The sequence below is a fragment of the Ranitomeya variabilis genome, chromosome 2 (genome assembly GCF_051348905.1).
Source record: "Ranitomeya variabilis isolate aRanVar5 chromosome 2, aRanVar5.hap1, whole genome shotgun sequence".
In the NCBI taxonomy this organism is placed as follows: domain Eukaryota; kingdom Metazoa; phylum Chordata; class Amphibia; order Anura; family Dendrobatidae; genus Ranitomeya; species Ranitomeya variabilis.
In genome coordinates, this window is record NC_135233.1 from 841,164,842 (window position 1) to 841,190,983 (window position 26,142).

At 44.9% G+C, this 26,142-nt stretch overlaps 1 protein-coding gene across 2 annotated transcripts in view; it reads right to left on the minus strand.

The window, feature by feature from the left end:
* Positions 1-26,142, minus strand: part of DVL3 (dishevelled segment polarity protein 3) — a 112,025-nt gene that overhangs the window by 66,738 nt on the left and 19,145 nt on the right. For both annotated transcript variants that reach the window (XM_077290139.1, XM_077290140.1), the window contains exons 2-4: positions 17,384-17,453; positions 15,535-15,656; positions 885-991 (exon numbers count right to left, since the gene is read on the minus strand). In XM_077290139.1, the coding sequence (XP_077146254.1) occupies positions 885-991; positions 15,535-15,656; positions 17,384-17,453 (299 nt within the window). The remainder of the gene's footprint in view (positions 1-884; positions 992-15,534; positions 15,657-17,383; positions 17,454-26,142) is intronic.

Here is a 26,142-nt window from a genome sequence, read left to right on the forward strand (position 1 = left end):
CACTCTGCCAGATCGACGATCTGCTGTGCAGGGCTGCAGGCTTACCAAGTGTCTGCTCTGAGCAGACACTCGGTAAGCCACCTCCTTCCCTGCAGGACCCGGATGCCGCGGCCATCTTGGATCCGGGACCTGCAGCCAGGAAGGAGGTAGGAGACCCTCGCAGCAACGCGATCACATCGCGTTGCTCCGGGGGTCTCAGGGAAGCCCGCAGGGAGCCCCCTCCCTGCGCGATGCTTCCCTATACCGCCGGTACACTGCGATCATGTTTGATCGCGGTGTGCCGGGGGTTAATGTGCCGGGGGCGGTCCGTGACCGCTCCTGGCACATAGTGCCGGATGTCAGCTGCGATATGCAGCTGACACCCGGCCGCGATCGGCCGCGCTCCCCCCGTGAGCGCCGCTGATCGGTGATGACGTACTATCCCGTCGGCGGTCATACGGGCCCACCCCACCTCGACGGGATAGTACGTCAAATGTCGGGAAGGGGTTAAAAGTCCCGATCACCACAAATGTAGAGGTGCCGGTTAAGTATCCTGCTGGACAAACTACTAACCCATACATGAAGCTGAAAGATAATATGAAGGTAGGACACATGCCCTACTTATAAAGAGACGTGTTTATTACACTAGTCACACTGATTATGGCCATAGTATTGGAAAAGGAACAGTTCTAGAATGGGGTTTCTTGCTAGCATGACTTTCCACACTGAAGTTATGCATGTCCAGGAAACCAACATTGTCAAGCTCACCAGGTGAACCAGCTTTTATAGAATCCCATTCCATACAGTGCTGGCCTTTGTGACCTCGGGAAGCAACACAAGAACACAGTATAAAAAAAAATGTTTTACCTTTCTATGTATGAAATGGGTTTAATATGTGAAATTACCGTGTTCTGATGTCTCCTTTCTCCTTGGCCGCTCTCGTTGTGCTGAAACGACAGAATCCGTCTCAGTCTCATTGTCCAAGTTTTCTTGGCTTCCTCGAGTGTTTGGACTGTAAAGAAGAAGAAGAGAAGAAAAAAAAAAAAAAAAAAAAAGATTTCACAACTCGAACTTAACAGTTTGCAGCATTAGACCACATTTACACGGTCAGTATTTTACATCAGTATTTGTAAGCCAAAACCAGGAGTGAATGATAAATACAAAAGTGATGACATGTTTCTATTAGGGTATGTTCACACTGGGCGTTTTTGCTGCTTTTTTATGTTAATTTTCAGCTGCTTTTTACAGTACCAGCAAACCCTATGAGAAATCAGAAATCTCATACACACATTGGTTTTTTGTCATCAGGATTTTGTGATTTGCTGCATTTTATTCATTTATTTATTTTTACATAGAGCATGCCACTTCTTTCAGTGTTTTTCACCCATTGACTTGAATGGATGGTGAAAAAAAACGCTGCAAATACGCAGGTTGACTTTTTTTTTGCAGTGTATTTGCTGCAGAAAAATCAAGGACAGCAGGATGTGACCTCACAGTCAGCTCAGCTACATCTACATGAGCAGCGGATCCAAACCACATTCACTTGAATGGGGGGCCTGACAACACAGTGTCTGACACGCTGTCATATGCATGACAGCTAGGCAAACACAGCTTCTAATCGACAGTGAAATCATCACTGCCGGTCAGAGCGCCGGGGTTCCCACGCTGTGAAAAGACAGCGTGAGCCAGCAGCTGTAACCACAGGTACAAAGTTTACCTCTAGTCACTTGGGTAAGCTGATGGGACTACCGCTCCCATCGTCCGACACCTGCTGCTGCTAATAACAGTGAGAGCAGGAGCAGCTGATGGGAGTATTCATCTGCTGACTCCTGCGCTGAAAAAAAATAAAAATAAAAAATAAGGCGTGGCAAAGCTTGTTATAAAGAATAGAGGGGTCCCCACATCATATTTTTTTTATAAATAAATAAAATATTAACCCCTTTATGACCCCAGCTTTTTTCGGTTTTGCGTTTTCGTTTTTCGCTTTCCTCCTCCCCATAACTTTTTTATTTTTCTGTCAATATGGCCATGTAAGGGCTTATTTTTTGCAGGAAGAGTTGTACTTTTGAATGACATCATTGGTTTTAGCATGTCGTGTACTAGAAAACGGAAAAAAAATTCCAAGTGTGGTGAAATTGCAAAAAGTGCAATCCCACACTTGTTTTTTGTTTGGCTTTTTTGCTAGGTTCACTTAATGCTAAAACTGACCTGCCATTATGAGTCTCCAGGTCATTACATGTTCATAGACACTAAATATGTGTAGGTTATTTTTTCTCTAAGTGGTAAAAAAAATTCCAAACTTTGCTAAATAAAAAAAAATAAAAAATATTGCGCAATTTTCTGATACCCAAAGCATCTCCATTTTTCGTGATCTGGGGTTGGGTGAGGGCTTATTTTTTGCGTGCCCAGCTGACGTTTTTAATGATACCATTTTGGTGCAGATACGTTCTTTTGATCACCCGTTATTTCATTTTAATGCAATGTCACGGTGACCAAAAAACGTAATTCTGGCGTTTTGAATATTTTTCTCGCTACGCCGTTTAGTGATCAGGTTAATCCTTTTTTTTTTTAATTGATAGATCGGGCGATTCTGAAAGTGGCGATACCAAATATGTGTAGGTTTGATTTTTTTTTATTGTTTTATTTTGAATGGGGCAATTTAAACTTTTATTTTTTTTTGTTTTTTTCATATTTTTAAACTTTTGCCATGCTTCAACAGCCTCCATGAGAGGCTAGAAGCTGGAACAACTCGACCGGCTCTGCTACATAGGAGCGATGAATAGATCGCTCCTATGTAGTAGATTTACTGCATTGCTATGAGCGCCGACCACAGGGTGGCGCTCATAGCAGTCCGGCACACAACCATAGAGGTCTCAAGGAGACCTCTGGTTGTTATGCAGACACATCGCTGACCCCCGATCATGTGACGGAGGTCAGCAATGCGCTCATTCCCGGCCCGATTGGCCAAGAGCGCTAGTTACATGCCGCTGTCAGCGTTTGACAGCGGCATTTAACTAGTTAATAGCGGCAGGCGGATTGCAATTCCACCCGCCGCTATTGCGGGCACATGTCACGGCTTTGATGCGGGCTCACCGCCGGAGCCCGCATCAAAGTGGGGGTTCTGACCTCGAACGTACTATTACGTCCAAGGTCAGAAAGGGGTTTAAAAAAAAAAAAAAAAATCCAACGTCGTGGATTCCTCCTTTTTTTTGACAACTAGCCTTACTAAAGCAGAGACAGCTGAGGGTTGGTATTCTCAGGCTGGTAAGGGGCCATGAAAGGAATTTAGGACCTGAGGGATGACGTCACGGCTTCTGATTGGTCGCGTGGCGGTCACATGAGCGGCACACGACCAATCAGAAGCCGTGACGTCATGGAAGGTACTGAATGCGCTCATTTTAAGCAAAGAAGGCTCCCGGTTCACAGCGGTAAGGTCCAGGCTGCGTCGGAGAGGCGAGTATATCAATATTTTTTATTTTAATTCTTTATTTTACACATTCATATGGATCCCAGGGCCTGAAGGAGAGTTTCCTCTCCTTCAGACCCTGGGAACCATCAGGGATACCTTCCAATACTTGAGTCCCATTGACTTGTATTGGTATCGGTATCGGCGAGATCCGATACTTTGCTGGTATCGGCCGATACTTTCCGATACCGATACTTTCAAGTATCGGACGGTATCGCTCAACACTAATTCTAACCCGTCATGCTGTGATTTTACTGTATGCAGCTGCTGAATTGCCGGCTTTTCAAAGGATCTAGAAGTATGGTTCTACAGGAAGTTTTTTTTCTCTGGGGGGAACACAACTTTATTAGCATGCACAAAGAGACACAAGTCTGCTTCAAAAATGCATGAAAAAACCATACCAAAACATGCGTTTTTGCTGCAGCTTCTTTCCTGCCAAGAAATCAGGTTTTGCTGCAGGGAAAAAAAAAAACAAAACACGCAACAAAAAGCCCAGTGTGAATATATCCTTATACTTTTCCTCCGATTGTTCCACTCCTGGTTTTGGCTTACAAATATTGATTTAAAAAAAATAAATAAATAATGGATGTGTGCATGTGGTCTTGTGAAAAGATGTCACAGCAAGCCACACGGCAATCAAAATAAAATAAAGGGATTGCCCATATAGGATAAATCAGTTTTGCTACATGTGTCCCTCGTCAGAAAGGTGTACGATTTGTGAGCAGTACAGGAGAAATACAGAATCACACAGTGCTGACTGATTAACAATAGTCTGCATAATGCAAGAATATGACACGTCTATCAGAGCAAGACTCTGTAGCTTCTCTCCATGCTAATAGATACTAGGGAGAGAACCCTCTCTATGAAAGGGGTTGTCCACCTTTGGGGACAATTTTTCTTTTTCTTCTTGTATTTGGCGCTAAAAATCATTTTTCCAATTCGGTTTCATTTAAAATTTTGTATCGTTTGCCTGCAATAGCCTCCTGTGCTTCACTGTTGATTGCAGCCTACAGAATGAGCAAACTGAGAATCTGTCAGTCAGCCCACTATGACGGCCTGACGGGGAGTTTTTAATTTTTTATAGTCTCAGAGTACCACTATCTGATGCAACCTATAGTCAAAGCATTCAAGTTGACTGTGCAATGAAACAATGAGGCTGTAAAAGAAAAATAATGTTTGATATATATTTTTTGCAAAGATCTGATTTTTAAAAAAATCTAAATTGTGTGTTAGTGTGTACATATTCACACATCATAGAACACAATTTTTTCTTCCTTTTCAGTACACTATGGTAAAATTAATAATTTCATTCAAAACTACAACTCGTCTCACAAAAACAACAAATCCACATATGCTCATGTCAATGGAAAATTTTTAAGTAAAAAGTTATGTATCTTGGAAGACTTAGAGGAGAAAACAAAAAAAAAAATCAAATACAAAAATCCACCTGGATGAGAAGGCTTTAATCCTTTGTCTCTACAGTCAATTTTCATTCTTACCTTCCCTTCAGTTGACATAGCAACGGAGGTTCTGTTTTTTTGCAGGACGAATTGTAGTTTTAAATGACACTATTTTACATTATTAATGTACTGAAAAACTATATATAAAAAAAAAAAAACAATTCTGAAGTTTGTAAACAGATAAAGCATAGTTACTCACAGATAACTGTTGCTCGGAGCCCATGACAGCACCACAAAGAGAGGGGATCCGCCCTTCAGGGACAGGAAACCTACAGATAAAAGGGCGGCACCTCTCCCTCGCATCAGTTGGTTTACAGAGCATCAGAGGACCTCCAGGTTTGAGCCAAACAAAAAGTTGTATGTACATTATATTTTTGCTTATCAGAGTAAACACCGTGTCTATACAAAAGCACAATAAAAAGGTGCTCACCGCACACGTGACGAGAGGGAATAAGCGGGTGCTGTCATAGGCTCTGAGAAAAGCATAGTAACTCACCAACAACGGTGTTTCTCAGAGCCCATGACAGCACCAAAGAGAGAATTACAGAGATTGGAAGCTTAGGGAGGGACTACTGCCTGAAGGACCCTTCTCCTGAAGGACCCTTCTCCCGAAGGTCAAGTCAGACACAGAGGCTAGAGCTAATCCATAGTGTTTAACCCCTTCATGACCCAGCCTATTTTGGCCTTAATGACCTTGCCATTTTTTGCAATTCTGACCAGTGTCCCTTTATGAGGTAATAACTCAGGAACGCTTCAACGGATCCTAGCGATTCTGAGATTGTTTTTTCGTGACATATTGGGCTTCATGTTAGTGGTAAATTTAAGTCGATAATTTCTGAGTTTATTTGTGAAAAAAATGGAAATTTAGTGAAAATTTTGAAAATTTTGCAATTTTCACATTTTGAATTTTTATTCTGTTAAACCAGAGAGTTATGTGACACAAAATAGTTAATAAATAACATTTCCCACATGTCTACTTTACATCACCATAATTATGGAAACAAATTTTTTTTTTGCTACGAAGTTATAAGGGTTAAAATTTGACCAGTGATTTTTCATTTTTACAACAAAATTTACAAAACCATTTTTTTTAGGGACCACCTCACATTTGAAGTCAGTTTGAGGGTTCTATATGGCTGAAAATACCCAAAAGTGACACCATTCTAAAAACTGCACCCCTCATGGTGCTCAAAACCACATTCAAGAAGTTTATTAACCCTTCAGGTGTTTCACAGCAGCAGAAGCAACATGGAAGGAATAAATTAACATTTAACTTTTTAGTCACAAAAATGATCTTTTCGCAACAATTTTTTTATTTTCCCAAGGGTAAAAGGAGAAACTGGACCACGAACGTTGTTGTCCAATTTGTCCGGAGTATGCTGATACCTCATATGTGGGGGTAAACCACTGTTTGGGCGCACGGCAGGGCTCGGAAGGGAAGGAGCGCCATTTGACTTTTTGCATGAAAAATTGGCTCCAATCTTTAGCGGACACCATGTCGCGTTTGGAGAGCCCCCGTGTGCCTAAACATTGGAGCACCCCCACAAGTGACCCCATTTTGGAAACTAGACCCCCCAAGGAACTTATCTAGAAGCATAGTGAGCACTTTAAACCCTCAGGTGCTTCACAAATTAATCCGTAAAAATGAAAAAGTAATTTTTTTTCGCAAAAAAATTATTTTAGCCTCAATTTTTTCATTTTCACATAGCCAACAGGATAAAATGGATCCTAAAATTTGTTGGACAATTTCTCCTGAGTACACCGATACCTCACATGTGGGGGTAAACCACTGTTTGGGCACATGGTAAGGCTCGGAAGGAAAGGAGCGCCATTTGACTTTTTGAATGGAAAATTAGCTCCAATCATTAGCGGACACCATGTCGCGTTTGGAGAGCCCCTGTGTGCCTAAACATTGGAGCTCCCGCACAAGTGACCCCATTTTGGAAACTAGACCTCCCAAGGAACTAATCTAGATGTGTGGTGAGCACTTTGAACCCCCAAGTGCTTCACAGAAGTTTATAACGCAGAGCCATGAAAATAAAAAATAATTTTTCTTTTCTCAAAAATGATTTTTTAGCCCACAATTTTTTATTTTCCCAATGGTAACAGGAGAAATTGGACCCCAAAAGTTGTTGTCCAGTTTCTCCTGATTACGCTGATACCCCACCCCATATGTGGGGGTAAACCACTGTTTTGGCACACGTCGGGGTTTGGAAGGGAAGTAGTGACGTTTTGAAATGCAGACTTTGATGGAATGCTCTGCGGGCGTCACGTTGCGTTTGCAGAGCCCCTGATGTGCCTAAACAGTAGGAACTCCCCACAAGTGACCCCACTTTGGAAACTAGACCCCCAAGGGAACTTATCTAGATGTGTGGTGAGCACTTTGAACCCCCAAGTGCTTCACAGAAGTTTAGAACGCAGAGCCGTGAAAATAATTGTGTTTTCTTTCCTCAAAAATATTTTTTTAGCCCAGAATTTTTTAATTTTCCCAAAGGTAACAGGAGAAATTTGACCACAAAAGTTGTTGTCCAGTTTCTCCTGAGTACGCTGATACCCCATATGTGGGGGTAAACCACTGTTTGGATACATGCCGGGGCTCGGAAGGGAAGTAGTGATGATTTGGAATGCAGACTTTGATGGAATGGTCTGCGGGCATCATGTTACGTTTGCAGAGCCCCTGATGTGCCTAAACAGTAGAAACCCCCCACAAGTGACCCCATTTTGGAAACTAGACCCCCCAAGGAACTTATCTAGATGTGTGGTGAGCACATTCAACCCCCAAGTGCTTCACAGAAGTTTACAACGCAGAGCCGTGAAAATAAAAAATCATTTTTCTGTCCTCAAAAAAGATGTTTTAGCAAGCAATTTTTTATTTTCACAAGGGTAGCAGGAGAAATTGGACCCCAATATTTGTTGCCCAGTTTGTTGTGAGTACGCGGGTACCCCATATGTGGGGGTAAACCACTGTTTGGGCGCACGTCGGGGCTCGGAAGGGAAGTAGTGACATTTGAAATGCAGACTTTGATGGAATGGTCTGCGGGTGTCACGTTGCATTTGCAGAGCCCCTGATGTGCCTAAACAATAGAAACACCCCACAAGTGACCCCATTTTGGAAACTATACCCCCGAAGGAACTTATCTAGATGTGTGGTGAGCACTTTCAACCCCCAAGTGCTTCTCAGAAGTTTATAACGCAGAGCCGTGAAAATAAAAAATTGTTCTTTCCTCAAAAATTATGTTTTAGCAAGTAATTTTTTATTTTTGCAAGGGTAATAGGAGAAATTGGACCCCAACAGTTGTTGCCCAGTTTGTCCTGAGTACGCTGGTACCCCATATGTGGGGGTAAACCACTGTTTGGGCGCACGTCGGGGCTTGGAAGGGAGGGAGCACCATTTGACTTTTTGAAAGCAAGATTGGCTGGAATCAATGGTGGTGCCATGTTGCGTTTGGAGACCCCTGATGTGCCCAAACAGTGGAAACCCCTCAATTCTAACTTCAACACTAACCCCAACACACCCCTAACCCTAATCCCAACTGTAGCCCTAACCCTAATCACAACCCTAACCCCAACACACCCGTAACCCTAATCCCAACCCTAACCCTAATCCCAACCCTAACCACAACTGTAACCCCAACACACTCCTAACCCTATCCGTAACCCTAACCACAAGCCTAATCTTAACCCTATTTCCAACCCTAGCCCTAATTCCAACCCTAACCCTAAGGCTATGTGCCCACGTTGCGGATTCGTGTGAGATTTTTCCGCACGATTTTTGAAAAATCTGCAGGTAAAAGGCACTTGCTTTTTACCTGCAGATTTACAGCGGATTTCCAGTGTTTTTTGTGCGAATTTCACCTGCGGATTCCTATTGAGGAACCGGTGTAAAACGCTGCGGTAACCGCACAAAGAATTGACATGCTGCGGAAAATACAACGCAGCATTTCCGCACGGAATTTTCCACACCATGGGCACAGCGGATTTGGTTTTCCATAGGTGTACATGGTACTGTAAACCTGATGGAAAACTGCTACGAATTCGCAGCAGCCAATCCGCTGCGGATCCGCGGCCAATCCGCTGCAGATCCGCGGCCAATCCGCTGCGGATCCGCGGCCAATCCGCTGCGGATCCGCGGCCAAATCTGCACTGTGTGCACATGCTCTAACCCTAACCCTACCCCTAACCCAAGTTCTAACCCTAGTTCTAACCCTAACCCTAGTGGAAAAAGAAAAAAATTTTTTTTATTTTTTTTATTATTGTCCCTACCTATGGGGGTGATAAAGGGGGGGGGGGGGTCATTTACTATTTTTTTTATTTTGATCACTGTGAGGGTTTATCACAGTGATCAAAATGTACATGGAACGAATCTGCCGGCTGGCAGATTCGGCGGGCGCACTGCGCATGCGCCCGCCATCTTGGAAGATGGCGGCGCCCAGCGAGGAGACGTACGGACACCGGGAGGATCGGTAAGTATGAAGGGGTGGTGGGGTGGGTGGATCGGAGCACAGGGGGGTGGATCCGAGCAAGGAGGGAGCGGACAGGAGGACGGGGGAGCGGGCAGGCGGACGGAGGGGACCGGACCACATAACGGAGGACTGGGGGGGCGATCGGTGGCGGTGGGGGGGGGGGGGGGGGGGCAGATCAGGTTTTCCAGCCATGGCCGATGATATTGCAGCATCGGCCATGGCTGGATTGTAATATTTCACCGTTTTTTTGGGTGAAATATTACAAATCGCTGATTGGCAGTAACTGCCAATCAGAGCGATCGTAGCCACGAGGGGGTGAAGCCACCCCCCCTGGGCTGAAGCACCACTCCCCCTGTGCCTGCGGATCGGGTGAAATTGGAGTTAACCCTTTCACCCGATCTGCAGGGACGCGATCATTCCATGACACATACGCTGCGTCACAGGTCGGATTGGCACCGACTCATGACGCAGCGTATGCGTCAAAGGTCGGGAAGGGTTTAAAAAGGTTGAAGGTGATGACCAGGTGGCCACCTTACAGATTTGTTCTATCGATACCTCGGACCTCTCTGCCCATGAGGTCGCTATGGCCCTTGTGGAATGAGCTTTTATGCCATCTGGAATGGTATTCCCCATAGATAAATAGGCCAAGGCTATTGCATCTCTTATCCACCTTGCCAGGGTACTCTTGGACACTGAGTCCCTTTCTAAGTCCCTGAAAACACACAGAGATCCTTCCTTCCTACACCTCTGGGTAGATTCTAGGTACTGAACCAGACATCTTTTAACGTCTAGGGTGTGGAATTTCTGCTCTTTCTTATTTCTAGCATCTGGGCAAAAGGAGGAAAGGACCACTTCTTGAGATCTATGGAATCGAGATGCTACCTTGGGTAAATAGTTATCCTAAAGCCTGACCCGGCCTATTATCTATCTTTGTAAAAGGGGGGCTCGCAGGTAGGGCTTGAATGTCGCTTATTCTACGGGCAGATGTTAGAGCTACCAGGAGAATAGTCTTTAAGAATAGGATCTTGAGGGGGGCTGTCTCTATGGGCTCAAATGTGGGACCTGTTAGAGCAGACAGGACTAGATTCAGATCCCACAATGGTAGCTTTTGACTAACTAGGGGTCTAGATCTTGTTGCGGCTTCAATGAACTGTGCTACCCATGGGTTGCCTGCAATGTCCTGATTATAGAGTGCACCTAAAGATGCCACTTGTACTTTTAAAGTGCTGACTGCCAGGCCCCTTTCCAGACTTTTTTGTAGAACTTCAAGTATTTCAGTAATTAAGGCCCCATCCTGGACTTTTACTTTGGAGATGGACAAGAACTGTTTCCAACTTTTGCCATGCGCCTTAGTAGTAACTGGTTTCCTGCTTTTTAGTAACATAGAAACCAGGTTAACCAAAAACCCTCTTTCTCTCAGCAGCGCCCCTTCAAATTCCATGCTGTTAAATGAAGGGTCGCTGCGTGAGGATGTAATACTGGTCCTTGATATAGAAGATCCGGGAGATCCGGTAGGATCCAAGGCTCAGTGATCGATAGTATCCTTAGCCAAGAGAACCAGATTCTTTTTGGCCAAAATGGGGCTATCAGTATCATTTTTGTTTTGTCTTCTCTGACTTTCCGTATGACTGCTGGAATCAGGACGATCGGGGGAAAGGCATATGTTAAGTTGTGAGTCCATGGAAGCATAAAAGCATCTAGCGCCCAAGGGTTCACCTTGGGGTTTAGGGAGCAGAATGCTATTACTTTTTTATTTTTTAAGTCGGCAAATTAATTTATTTCCGGTAGTTATTATGCCCCCTGGTTTTATTACCCATGGAATCCCTCTGGATAGGTTGTTGGGTTCTGTCCACCAGAGTAGGGAATGAGTAGAAGAAGAATTTAGAGTTATACGACCCTCTAATTGATCTCGTAGTAACGATTGATTTCCTAGTATATCCCACTGGAGATCTCGTGTGTAGTTGTGCCCACTGTACTGCTGGTAGACACGGGGAAAGGGAGCCTAGTAGTGACATTGCTTTTCTCTGTGTCATAGATGGATTCTGTAAGGTCTTCGCTACCATGCGCATAATGCTCTCTTTTTTTTGCGCAGTGGGAGGCAAAACTTTTGTTTTTGAGAGGCCAATGTTAGTCCCAAAAACTCTTGGATTCTACTAGGTTCTAGCCTTGATTTTTTTAGATTTAGAAGCTAGCCCAGGTCTGTCAAGGTGCTTATCACTCGGTCCCTCTGCTCTCTGCAGTTTTGGGCCGAGTCACTTGCTATGAGAAAATAGTCTAGGTAAGGGATTAAGATGTTTTGCTCCCTCAGATGAGCAATTATTTCTGCTACCAGTTTTGTAAACACACGGGGAGCCATCGATATCCCAAAGGGGAGGGCTTTGTATTGGAATTCTCGTATTTGACCATCTATGGAAACTGCCAGTCTGAGAAAATTTTCAGAATTGTTTGTGGATAGGGGCATGATAATATGCATCTCGGAGATCCAAGATGATCATGAAACAGTTTGGGAACAGGATTTTGATGGTGGATCTTATTGATTCCATCTAGAATTTTTGGTTCCTGACATAACTGTTCAATTTTCGCAAATGTATTATTGTTCGATAGGTGCCATCTGGTTTCGACACTAGAAATAATGGGGAGTAGAACCCTTTCCCCGTTTGAGGGGGAAATTCCTGTAGGACTGGTTTAACTAGAAGGTTAGAATTTCGCCTTCTAAAGCTTCTTGTCCTGTTGCTCAGGATCTTCGGCAGGTTACCACGTATTTTTTTTTTCTTGGGGGGGGGGGGGTTAGGGAGAAATCTATCCTCAAGCCAGACCTGATTAGATTTAGAATCCATGAGCCATTTGATATTTTTTTCCCAGGTCGGAAGGAGGAGAGTCTTTCCCCCAGGAGTCTGACCGTCACTTGGAGGTTTTTTTTGTTTCGGGAACAGTTTCCAAAGAGGAATCCTCTCTCTCTCTCGCTCTTTTTTTTCCCTCTTTCCACCTGTTTTGCTCCCTGGGATTTTCTACAGAAATATTTCCTGCTCTGAAAGAACCGTTTAAATGGCATTGGTCCTAAGTTCGGGATTCCCTTCTTATCCCCCGCTTTCTGTAGTATGTCATCCAGAGTTTCTCCAAACAGGAATTTCCCCCTCATACGGAATCGAACATAGTTTAAGCTTCGTTTGTAAATCCCCTGGCCAGCTTTTAAGCCATAAGGTTCTCCTGGCCGCATTTGAGAGGGCTGCGGTTTCAGATGCCAAGCGGACAGAATCCGCCTATGAGTCTGCTAGAAAAGCCACTGCACCTCTTATCAAAGGAATGGATTCTAAGATTTTGTTTATGGGCATGCCTTCCTTTAGCTGTTTTTTCCAGCCAGCTGATCTACCCATACCATTAGGGATCTGGAGGTACATGTGGCTGCTATAGCCGGCCTCAGGATCCCTCCTGCTGATTCCCATGCCCACTTAAGAAAGGTGTCAGCTTTTTTATCCAAGGGATCTTTAAGTGTACCCATGTCCTCAAAGGGGAAGGCAAAATTTGAGACTTTGGCCACAGCAACATCAAGCTTAGGGGCTTTGTCCCAGGATGTAGATGCTTCCTCTTCGAAAAGATATTTCCTTTTGAGGGAGGGTACTGAGGAGTTTTTCCTGTCTGGTTTGTCCCATTCCTTATTAATTAGGGTTTGGACATTCAGGTTTAAGGGAAATACTCTCCGTTTTTTCTGTCCCAATCCCCCAAACATTATATCCTGAGCAGTTCTATCAGGACGAGGGTCTGCTACCCCCATAGTAGATCTCACGGCTTTCACTAGGGCATCTACTTCATCTAAGGGAAAGCAGTGGCAACCCCGTTTCTTCATCCGAGGAAGATGAGGAGAAGTCTGATCTGTCTGAGTCAGCGTCTCCCGAAGTAGAGGGGTCAGATTGGGAGTATACTGCAGTCTCCTTTTTCTTAATTTTTACCCTTTACTAAAGGGATGCAAAAGCACTCTGGACTTCTGATATGATTACAGATTTTAGTTCAGAGGCAAAATCCGGGGTTTCCTCACATAACAGTTGTTTTATACAGGAATTACAAAGCTTTTTGTTCCAGGACTCTGGTAAAGCTTTGTTACAGGTGGGACAGCACCTGTTTTTCATTTTCTCCGATATCTTCTTTCCCTAGTAAGGGAAGAGAAGGTACCCTATTACAATGGTGAACTTTCTCGACGATCACTCACCATTTAGATGCGGTCGCAGGTACCGGTTCTGGAGGGGAGATAGGGTGCTGTGGAGGAAGATCCAGGGATGGCGACTTGCTCACTGCAGCAAATCTGCTGCGCTGTGTAGAGTGGCTACTGGACCGACTTCGCTTGTCTTTTGGAACATCCGACTGTTGCTTGTGATGGCGCAGCTGCCTAGGCTGCTGTTCCAGGGCTTGCTGGTTTTCGCTGTCCTCCATGGTACACGGAGGACTGTGGTGCAGCAAGGATGTCGGAATTCTCCCCTCCTTTTGAATCTGCCACATATCCAGCGTTCTCTTCCAGTACTGCCCCACCTCCTGCGCCGCATCAGTAGGGGAGAGTCTCACTGCGCATGCGTGTGCCTCGGGAACCCGTAGGCTCCGTTCTACTTCCGGAGCGGCAGCCATCTTTGTCCACCTTCAGGAGCGCACGTTGCCGCAAGCACGCGCTCCCCGAGATCCCAAGAGCCCGTCTTTTCTCCGGAGCGGAGGCAGCGCCCCCCCCTGAAGAACCCATCGGTTCCAGTGGTGGCTACCTCAGGCACCGTTCCCGCTGCCGGATTCCGACTGGCCGTCCCCGGATTCCGGTATCTTCATCAGACGACATCTTCATGCAGGTACCGCACTGAAGGTTCCCAGTCAGGGACAGGAAACCAACTGACGGTGGGGAGAGGTACCACCCTTTTATCTGTAGGTTTCCTGTCCCTGAAGGGCGGATCTCCGTGGTGCTGTCATGGGACATGTTTTAGTTTCCGACATGAACCTGTGATTGCCTGCCGAATTACACAATATACTGCAATACCATAGTATTCCAGAATAGAGAGAAAAACGCTGTGTCATTTGAGGCCAAGTCTGGCTGAGCAGTACAGACGTACCAAGATGGCAGCAACAAGGTACTTCAGTGGGGCCCTGGCTGCCATTGCAATCCATCAGTGCATAGCAGGTGGGGGATGACGGGAGCTGGTGCTGAGGCATTAAAATGGTTAAATGGCCCAGCTCTGGCCTCTGCTGTTAGCCGATGTTGCATGCATATGGAGAGATGTCAGCTTTTAACCCCCTCCCTTGCAGCCAATATGTTTTTGCATTTCTGTTTTTTTTCTCCCCTTCTGCCCAGAGCTATAGCGCTTATTTTTCTGTTCACAGACATATGGAGGCTTGTCGTTTTGTGAGATGAGTTGTACTTTTTAATGACACCATGTATTCTACCACATAGTGTACTGGAAAATGGGGAAAAAATTCCAAGTGCTTTAAAATAAAACAATTCTGGCTTTTTTCCAAAGACCCTAAACATTTTTATTTTTCAGCTGATGAAGCGGTGTGATGGCGTTTTTTTGCGGGGCGCCATTACGTTTTTATTATGTGTGACTTCTTGATTGCTTTTTAGAGACTTTTATGGGGAAATGCGGAGAACAAAAAAAACAATTTTGGAGTTCTGCATATAGCAGAAATCTGTCTCCTTTGCAGCCCGGCCATAGGCAGGATTTCAAAAGCGCTCGGTAATGATAGGCACGGGGGTCATCAGCTAACCCACGGCTGTCATGACAACCAAACGGCGATGCGTGATGACGTCACGGGCGCGCCGATGGGAGGAGTTAATGACACGCACATGTTGGATGCCGCTGTCAAAGATTGACAACGGCATTTAACAAGTTAATCGTGGGCAGAGCACAACTCTACCTGCGATTGTTAGGGGCAGGTCCTGGCTGTAATACACAGCTATAACCTATGTACATCATTTTGCGTTAAAGGGTTGAATTCTCAGAAGTAAATAATTTAAAATATGAGAATACAGGAAAAATTGGTAAATATTTAATTAAACTCTTAAGTATCAGGTAGTGAACGGGATAACTGGGTGTGACAGGTTACACACAAGGCCATAGGGCTGTCTGTGCTACTTGGTTGGCAAAAGCCTTATAAAATCAAAATGCCACCAATTTGAACAAAAAACGTATATACTCACTGAAAAGATGGTGGTCGTGAATCTCCAATGCCCCCTGTCCGCTCGATCGGTGGCGGCAAATCAGAATGGCTGTCAGCGCACACAGAGCCTGCGTCCGACTGCGAACCGTCTGCAGACACCAGCTGTAGAGACAGGGAGAAGTGTTAGCAGTGACCACACAAACAGTATTTGCAAACCTGACAGCCGTCTGTGCTGTAACAGCGGCTACTGCCACCGTGTGATGAAAGACACACCCAAACAGAGGACTAGGGCGGTAGCATGCCTGATGGAAGGCAGATAGCCCGCTGCTGGAGTTTCACATACCGGGGGTTTTATCACACACACTCTGCTCAGTTCTTCAAATCTGTGAGTAATTTTCATATTAACCAAAAAAATGTGTTTCGTTTGTATTATTTTCTATAGTTAATATCAGCAAACCATTAAATCAAGAAGTGTATATAATACTAACACACAAACATGATAATTTACACCTAAGAACACATAGTACCCCGATAGGAGACTCTGGTGGGCCGCTACTTCCCCTAGAAAGGTCCAGTGTGTTTCTAGAATTACAGGTTAAAGTCCCATGGATGCGGAAATCCTATTACCTCATCTGACCTACAGACCAAAAAGATAGAGGAGCCTGTGGTCAGCCATTCTCTGAAAGTAGAAAGAGCTGGTGCACGCCATGACTCACGGCACAAGTATGTAGATAGGAAGAAGACAGCCAAGTAAGGGAAAGACAAAGGCATGGAGCTAAGGATTCAATGGGAGACAAGCTGAAGCAACGCATGACAATAAGGCTACTTTCACACACAGCATATTTGCTGCGTATTTTTAAGTGTGCGTATTTTGCTGCTGCTTTACCTGCGTTTTTTTAAAAAGGGAAAAAACGCAGCTGCTTTCACACACTGCGTTTTTTGCTGTGTTTTTTGCAGCTGCGTTTTTTTCAGCATTGTGTCAGTGAGACAATCAGCTGATCTGCCAGACGCTGGAAGCCGCGGAGGGGACCGGACGCCTCATCCATCCATGGGATAGGTGAGCATCCATTTTTTTTGCTTTCTGTATGTAGTGCAGACATGCTGCCACTACATACAGTGCACGGGGGACACACACGGCACATGCACGGGGGGCACACACACGGGGGATACTTACCGTCTCGATCAGCAGCCCCACGTTTATGCTGCTTCACTGGGGGGCGGGGGCTTCCCTCTTCCTGTCCAACGTCACGTCCGGTCCTGGGTGTCAACCCCTCCGTACAAAGACGCCGACACCCAGGACAAAGGCGCTGTGTGTGGACGGTAATATGGGGCCCTATGGGGATACGCAGACACGCCGCTGCGTAAAGAATTGACATGTCAATTCTTTTTACGCCGGCGTGTTTGCAGACAAAAGCGCCGCGTTTTTTTGCGGTGTGTCTGAACGGCAAAGTGAATTTCTCATTCACTTTGCCGGCAGACGAAAATGACATTGCGCATTTTTGAAAAGCGCCCGCAAAATAGCGCTCAAAAATGCGCTATGTCTGAAAGTAGCCTAACAGGAGGCTGGGATAGGCATACCAGCGTCAAGGGAGCTTCTGCTAATTTGGAAGAGCACAAGAGTTTAAGGGGAATGTGTCACCCAATATGTTTTTTTTTTTTTTTTGCAGAATTTTTGTTTAATTCTACTTTCCAGACAGGGGCAGAAAAAAGGAGCCGCCTCCAATTATGAGCAGCAAGAAGTCAACATTGATTATAATGCAGAAAAGGCCAGGATTGGAGCCATCACCCATCCTGCAGGTATTGTATACCATCTGTATGCTGGAATGCCTGCCTGTGAGGATCATGGAAGTACTGAAGCAGGAAAGTGGAGGGTGGGTTGAATTACTCACCCAGCATACAACTCTTCCGTTAAAACATGGCAGCTTTGCATTATCATCAGAAATTTCTTCTTTCACCACCCTACAAGAAACAGATGAAGAATTCAGAACAACGTGAAGAGAAAGATTTATGAGAAAAATTAATAGTTGTGCTTAGTAGTATGGGACACCGCAAAATGTGCCTCTGGCACTTGCTACATCTCCTTCTATGTAGAATGCCATTCCTCAGTAATTCCTTCTGGAAACGTTAGGATATACAGATAAGTGGGCCAATACTTTCATTAATAGGGCATGTGCCTACACAATCACACACTGCCAGTATTGTGTGGATAGTGCGAGGACAGCCCTAGTGACACTTTTCTAGGAGGAATTAGAGAGGGGGCGCAATCAAGTGACAAAATGACAGCCCCCTACAAAATCATAATTTGGACTATGAGCGCATACCTCCTATTCGCCAGTGGAATGTTAATGCCCATATGCCACATAGCAAGAAAACAAAGATGAATACTAAAATATGACCCAAAATTGGTATTTAATTTGGAAGACATTTACTAATTCAGACATGGCGGGTGAAAAGACAGATTCTCATTAAAGAAGTTGTCCACTACTTGGACAACTCCTTGTCATACCCCACAATTGGCCCTGGTAAAATAAAAAATAAAAATTAAGAAAAATAATGAAGAAAAAAAAAAAAAGCTTATCCCCCCCCTCCTCCTGTGCCGGCAATCATACTCCCCAGGGCTCCTGTGCGGTTGTTGTGACGCGTAACCCCGGGGCCCGATTAGCGCTGGTGTCACTGTCTCTGCCTTCAGACAAATTGAACATGAAGAGGAAGTCTGTGCCGCAGCTGATCTCGGACTGCCTCTTCCTGCTCAATTTGTCTGATGGCGAAGAGGGATGCCAGAGTCACGTGTCATAACATCGCACGAGATCCCCGGGGAGAGCGAGTGCAGTTATGGCTCTGGCACAGGAGGAGAGTATAGGCTTTTGTATTTTAGCAGGGCCAAGTGTGGGGTATGAGAAGGGGTTGTCCTAATAGTGAACAACCCGTTTAAGGAGTTCCAACACCCACAATAATTTGATGAGACACAAAGCCAATATGCTGCTGAATTGCTTGGCCGCTTAAAGGGGTTGTCTAGGGTTATTTTAACTGCAGACTTGTGAATCCTCACATGGCACACTGTCAGGATTCTCCCGTGCCGGCAGAGAGACCGAGCAGTCATGTGACAGCAAGTAGTAATATGCATGTTTCTGGCCACATTACAACCAGAGGAGTGCAGTTTCAGTCAATGGAAGTGAACTCAGTGAGGCCACGCAAGTCTAGTCAGAATGTGGACAGGAGTATGCATAGCTCATACTTGCGGTCCCATGACTACTCCGTCTCGCTATCGGCTCGAGAGACTCCTGACAGCACATGATGTGAGCAAAGGATTCACAAGTCTGCAGTCACATGGTAAGCCTGAGCAACCCTTTTAAGGGTATGTGCAAACGCTGAGGATTTGCAGCAGATCTTTCAGCAATGCCACAGCTTCTAGCACTGCCCACAAATGAATCGCCAGCAGGGGACAGTGATAAAAGCAGCGGCACCAGAGCAGCCACCTCATGATAATTTTAGGGAGGTGCTGGTGTCACTTACTGCATCTATGTCCGGCCTCTGAAGACCTCTTCTTTCAGTTAGATGCCGAGTGCCAGCGCTGCACTCACCTCTCCCACCATCCATCAGCCAGTATCCAGGACGTCATCAGAGGGCGGCGATGCAAGAAACTAGTGAGTAACTGCAGCGCTGCCCCTTGATGATGTTCTGTGACAGGCAATGGACGATGTGGGGAGTGACATCACGTTTGAGACTCCTTTCAAACAAAACATCACATGCAGAACTCCCCCCCCCACCACACACACACACACACACACACACACACACACACACATTTAGGGATTAGCTAGGGAAAAAGTGTACGGTGTTGTGTAAGAAAGCAAGTTATAAACGTTTTTAGGGTATAAGGATAGTTAGAACATATATTTTAGGGGCCAGAACACCCCTTTCATGAAAGTCTTTTAGAAGAAATGCCTAACAACAATAAACTAATAAATGAATGCACACACAAGACAAGCGTCTTCCAGCAGTAGCGCACGGCGGATATACGGAGGATAAAATCTCAAGCAATGTGTTTCACATCAGCCCAGTCAGCAGCAGAAAATAAGTGAGGAATCAGCGCTATAAAAAAAAACCAAATGGCATATTAAAGGGGATAGGATTCGGATGCTCTTCAAGCGCTGACCTTTAATGTCGCAGCAAACATAGCAGGCATCACTGGGACTTGCACACCCAATTACAGTCCCTCGGGACGGTAACAGATGTCTGTAGAGGCAAAGCAGCAGCAGACACTCCCAATAACAGAAACCTTCTGAATAAAGTCCGCTCCAGGAAGACCCAAACACCATAAAAGCAGACATAAGTATAGGGATTCCTGCTGGTAAGGGTTCCACAGTGGAGCTGGAAGCACAGCTGAACAAACCTACATGGCAGAGGAGCAGACACAGTAACAGGGTGGTTAGTGCTCTCAGAGATACAAGAATCTGCTCTAATGTGATGGCCTAATGAACGAGACTGCCAGAAACCATTAACCTGGTTAGGACATGAAAATACTGTATATGTGGAACATACAATAGCACAAGCCGCAGAGAAATGCAGAATACATGGGTGGAATGACAGCACAGTGTTGTACTTCCACCTGCTGTCCCTGCAGCCCACACACAGTGCAGACTGATGTATTCTAGGCATGGCGGAATAACCAACCTATGCACGTAACCGGATAATACACTGCCGACGCTTCACACCATCTATAACATAGCCCAATAACTACTGACAAATGCAGCTGTTCTCCGTGTCTGGCTGGTTCTGGATTCCTGTGCAGGAGTCCTTATTGTCAGGTCTGTAAGAAAACCCAGTCTGTCGTTTTATGTATGACAGATATTATATGATGCTGAACCGTAGCCAAGTTTACACAAGGTAAGGATTTCCAAATTCACCATCATTTACATTTGGAAGTGTAAAAATAGCTAGGTAGCAACTGTACTCTAAGGGAATGTTCACTTTTCTTTGGAGTTCTGCTCCAAAAATCACATGTGAAGAAGAAAAGGAATAAAAAAAAAAAAAAAATACAAAAACTCTGAAGAAGCTGCCCACTTAAAAGGAGAAAACACACCTAAAGAAAACACAGTGTTGTTCTTCTATGTGGAAACAGAGGCAATGTGTAAGCTCTCGTGGAATTTCTGCAAGGAAAAAAAAAAAAAAAAAAAGCTAAACACACAAAAGTGACATCAATAAAATTGCCAAATAATGAGCCAAACATTTTTAGTTTTGTTTTTTTACATTGCTTTTTGAACAGAAAACCCCAGTTAAGGAAAGATGTGAACATACCCTTAAGGGTATGTGTCCACGTTCAGGATTGCATCAGGATTTGGTCAGGATTTTTCATCAGTATTTGTAAGCCAAAACAAGGAGTGGAACAATTAGAGGAAAAGTATAATAGAAACATATGCACCACTTCTGTATTTATCACCCACTCCTGGTTTTGGCTTACAAATACTGATGAAAAATCCTGACCAAATCCTGATGCAATCCTGAACGTGGACACCTACCCTTACACATTAGCAAATGATAGTTATAATAGAGTCATGCAGATGTGTATGAGAAGTAACGGTCCTCCAACGAGTTTTTGCACACAATGCCTTTTTCAGGCAAATTTTACCTGGTTTTCGACTAAAGAGAAAAAAAAAAAAAGTGAACATGCGCACAGCAGAGTAAAAATGACTTGGTATCATATGTTCCGTCTTTTGTCACTTCTTTAACAGCTTCAGCGTTCAAAAACCACGAAGCAGCTAAAAATACGTGACCAATCCATTCTTGGAAGCCGCCACTAGTTTATAGAAAGTAAAAAACAATCCCTATGGCAAAGCCGCCGCTGAGGACTTCCAAAATGTTGTCAGAAAAGACGCTTCCAGGTAAAACACTGCCAGCATCTTCCAAGTGTCTACAACAACAGTGCACACATACCCTCAGGGGGAGCTAGGGTGAAGAGGTCGGATTTTAACTCTTTAATCTTAAATTATACACTAGAAACACCCACCTACCACTTTGGTTCTGGACTGGTCACATCTAGTATTCACTTTCTTTTAAGGTAAATTGGGAAAATCTCCCAGACACAAGCTACTATAAGCCATATGTCACCATAGAAATCCACATAAGAAAATCAGGTCCATAAAATTCAATGGACATGTTCAAAAGGGTCTCCGTAGTAGGGGTGAGCGGACCTGTGGAAGTTGCAACTTCAGTCGGCACCCAACCTGTACCTGAACCATATTGAAATCAATGAGAACCCAAACTTTGGAGCTGGGAAACTGTCTCCCAGTCCTCCCAGACTTCACCAGGAACTCCAAAGAACTGTGTTCAGATCTTAATGTCCAGTAAGAACTCCTGAATTTGTAACTTCGGGGTCGCTCAACTCTACTCTGGAGTATCTGAAGAAGCATCTGCTAACAAACTCATCAACTTAAAGGGAACCTATCACCCCGTTTTTTAAAAATTAGATAAAAATAGTGTGAAATAGGGGCAGAGCTGGGCTTTACATTAGTGCCTTTTTGGTGCCTTTACACCCCCGTTAGGCTGCCGAAATACCTTTGTGAAGTGGCCGTTTTGTCCTGTCACTCAAGTTGGTCAGGTCGGATGGGCGTGGTTCACAGCGCTGTTTCTCCCCCAGATCAGGCTCATCATTACGTTGGTGGCGTAGTGGTGTGCGCATGTCCAAAGAGAAGATCCACTGCCCAGGAGATTCAAAACAGCGCGGTCTTCGCTATTCGCCGTTTACCGGTGGGCGCGGCCATCTTTCCTGTGGCCGCGCGTGCGCAGATGGAGCGCTCTGCTGCCCGGGGCTTCAGGAAAATGGCCACCGCGATCTCCATCTGCGCACGCGCGGAATCCCGCGGCCATTTTCCTGAAGCCCCGGGCAGCAGAGCGCTCCATCTGCGCACGCGCGCCCACCGGTAAACGGCGAATAGCGTAGACCGCGCTGTTTTGAATCTCCTGGGCAGTGGATCTTCTCTTTGGACATGCGCACACCACTACGCCACCAACGTAATGATGAGCCTGATCTGGGGGAGAAACAGCGCTGTGACCACGCCCATCCGACCTGACCAACTTGAGTGACAGGACAAAACGGCCACTTCACAAAGGTATTTCGGCAGCCTAACGGGGGTGTAAAGGCACCAAAAAGGCACTAATGTAAAGCCCAGCTCTGCCCCTATTTCACACTATTTTTATCTAATTTTTAAAAAATGGGGTGATAGTGTGACTGCTGACATACACATTTACTCTTTTATATAAGTGCTATTAAAGGGAACCTATCACACTGTACAGTAAAATGTACAATAATAAAATGCTGTATATTGTGTTTTGTTCAATGATCTAGAGAAAGCCATGCATATTGTGGCCAGCTGTCATCACCAAGCAGTGAAAGCCAACACAATCTGTCAGTCCGCAGCCTTATGTACCCCAAATGGCTCCATGTACAGTTTCTTTTCTCCTCCCCCTTCTCTGGGATCTACCGTATTTCAGTTTGCACAAAGAAAAAGCAATGGAAAAGCGTTAAAACTATTAAAATATACAAGAGCTACCTAACCACTGGGAATCTAGTCTTGCCAGGGTTTGGGGGGAGGTCTTGTAATACACAATAAGCCAGAAAATGTGCCAGCGATGAACAAGACCCCCGTAGATGCCAGATTATAAGAATCGTATGGCAGATTAATACACAGATTTCAACAGTCTTCATTAAAATCACTAGAAGCATCATCAGTCATTACATTAGTATAAACCTGCAAACGTTAGGCTAAGTTCACACTGGGCGTTTTTGCAGCTTTAAGCATTTTTCACCTCTTGAAATGAATGGGTGGTGAAAAAAATGCAGGCATCAGGGTTTGCTGTGTTTTTTGTGCCAAAACATGGTTCTATAGAACAGGATTTTTCAACACAACTATCAGCATGAACAAGAGACAAATCAAGCAAACCAAAACCGCAGCAAAAGTCACACAAAAACACAATAAAAAAAAGCAAGAAAAACCAAGGAAAATGTGCTTTCTTTCTGCAGCTTCTTTCCTGCCAAGAGATCAGGGTTTACTGCAGAAAAAAAAAAATGCTGAAAAAGCACCTACTGTGATCTCACCCTTAGGCCGGCCTCACACTCAGCGTATGTAAATACGGTCCGTTTTTTTACGGCCGTAATACGCAGAAAAGTCCCCAAAATAGTGGTCCGTATGTCATCCGTAGGCAGAGTGTGTCAGCGTATTTTGCGCATGGCATCCTCCGTATGTAATCCGTATGGCATCCGCACTGCAATATTTTTTCGCAGGCTTGCAAAACCGACATCTAATGGATTTATGTGCTCAAATGTTCGTTAAAGAATATATATATATATATATATATATATATATATATATCTTGAAAATAAGAAAAAAATCGGACCGCACCAACAGTTGGAGAGAGATGTGGGAACCGCTCACCTGCACGCTGACGGCCAAAGCATCCAGTCCTGGGTGCGAAGTTCCGTGGGAGAGATGCAACTGTAGATGTCGGTAGGAGAAGGAACGCACTCTCAGGACGTCCGATGCAGGTAACTTTATTGTTGTATGAAAAACATCTTCACAACCGGGGGTGCTGTGTTGTCCAGCTTCGCCGCATTCCTTGTACAGCACCCCCGGTTGTGAAGATGTTTTTCATACAACAATAAAGTTACCTGCATCGGACGTCCTGAGAGTGCGTTCCTTCTCCTACCGACATCTACAGTTGCATCTCTCCCACGGAACTTCGCACCCAGGACTGGATGCTTTGGCCGTCAGCGTGCAGGTGAGCAGTTCCCACATCTCTCTCCAACTGTTGGTGCGGTCCGATTTTTTTCTTATTTTCAAGATATAGATATAGATATATATATATATATTCTGTATTTATATTTAATTTAGCGCGATATATGTGAAATTGGATTAATGGATAGGTGACATATTGACGCCTCTCCATTATTAATCTGGCTTAATGTCACCTTACAATTGCAAGGTGACTAACCCTTCATTATCCCATATCCCACCGCTACACGGGAGTGGGAAGAGAGTGGCCAAGTGCCAGAATAGGCGCATCTTCCAGATGTGCCTTTTCTGGGGTGGCTGGGGGCAGATGTTTGTAGCCAGGGGGGGCCAATAACCATGGACCCTCTCCTGGCTATTAATATCTGCCCTCAGTCACTGGCTTTACCACTCTGGTGGAGAAAATTGCGCGGGAGCCCACGCCAATTTTTTCCGCCATTTAACCCCTTTTCTTTTAGCAGCTACAGCGCCCAAATTTTGCACATACACACTACTAACATTAGTAGTGTGGAATATGCAAAAAAAGAGGGGATATGAGATGGTTTACTGTATGTAAACCATGTCTCATATCCTGTCGGGTTTGTGAAGGAGAAATGAAAAGCTGGCAATTGAATTACCGGCTTTTCACTAACACCGCTGCGTATTTCTCTCAAGTCACACTGCTGGTCCGTGTGTAATTCGTATTTTTGTCGCCCCCATAGACTTTCAATGGCGATTTTTTTTGCGCAATACGGTGACAAACGCAGCATGCTGCGATTTTCTACGGCCGTACAAGACCGTATATTACGGATGCGTAATATACGGCTGATATGAGCTGGGCCATAGAGATTCATTGGGCCGTGTGTAATGCGAATTTTACGGACGTAGTTTATGCGCTCATACGTCCGTAAAACTCGCTAGTGTGAGGCCGGCCTTAGGGTGTGTGTCCACATTCAGGTTTGCTACAGGCTTTGGTCAGGATTTTATGCAAGTAAAATCCTGACCAAAAATGCACCTGAGGTCACTGGCAGGTCACCTGCGGTGTTCCTGCGTGTTTTGCTCATTGTAGCAACATGCTGCGTTCTGAAAAAACGCAACGCATGTGCGTTTTCGCGGGAAAAACGCATGCGTTTTTTCCTGCACAGTGGAGACGGGATTTCATTAAATCCCCTCCACTATGCTGTAACATCTGGACGCAGCGTTTTTGACGCTGCGGCTCAGCGCTGCGTCAAAAACGCAGCGTTTCCTGAACGTGGACACATACCCTTACTGAGGTCAGTCTGAAAGCCTACCTGCAACAGCAGTGTTCTGCATGGCTTCCCCATATGTATTCATTGTAACGGAGCGGATTTTTACCTGTCAGCAGGACTGTGCATAGTAACCTATAGTGTCAGGTTGGGGCCGTTATATTGATAAAAATTATACCCGAGTGATGAAATCCGTCTTGTGGTGGTTTAATCTGTATTTTCATTTAATGAGATTCTTGTGCTCCGGGGCGGGCTTTATGTGGAGATAACATTGTTTAAAAAATAAACTCATCCATCAGGCAGGCGTCTGCGCTGTAGCATTATAGCAGGGTTAATATATTCTTGTCTTATTTACACACAGTTTTGTTTCGGAAATTTTATTTTTTCTTTCAAACAAAATGGCGCCGGCGGCAACGCTTGCGCAGTAGCATCTATCACATTCTGGTAGATGTAACTGCGCAGGAGCCGCCATTTTGGTAGAAAAAAAAATGTAGATGGTGTCAGAGGCGCCTGTGTTGTAGCATCTCGGAATATGATATACTGCGCAGGCGTGGCAGGCTGCATCATTTTGTTAGAAAACAAAATTTTTTGTTCTAAAACAAAACTGTGTGTGTAAATAAAACAAAAATATGCATA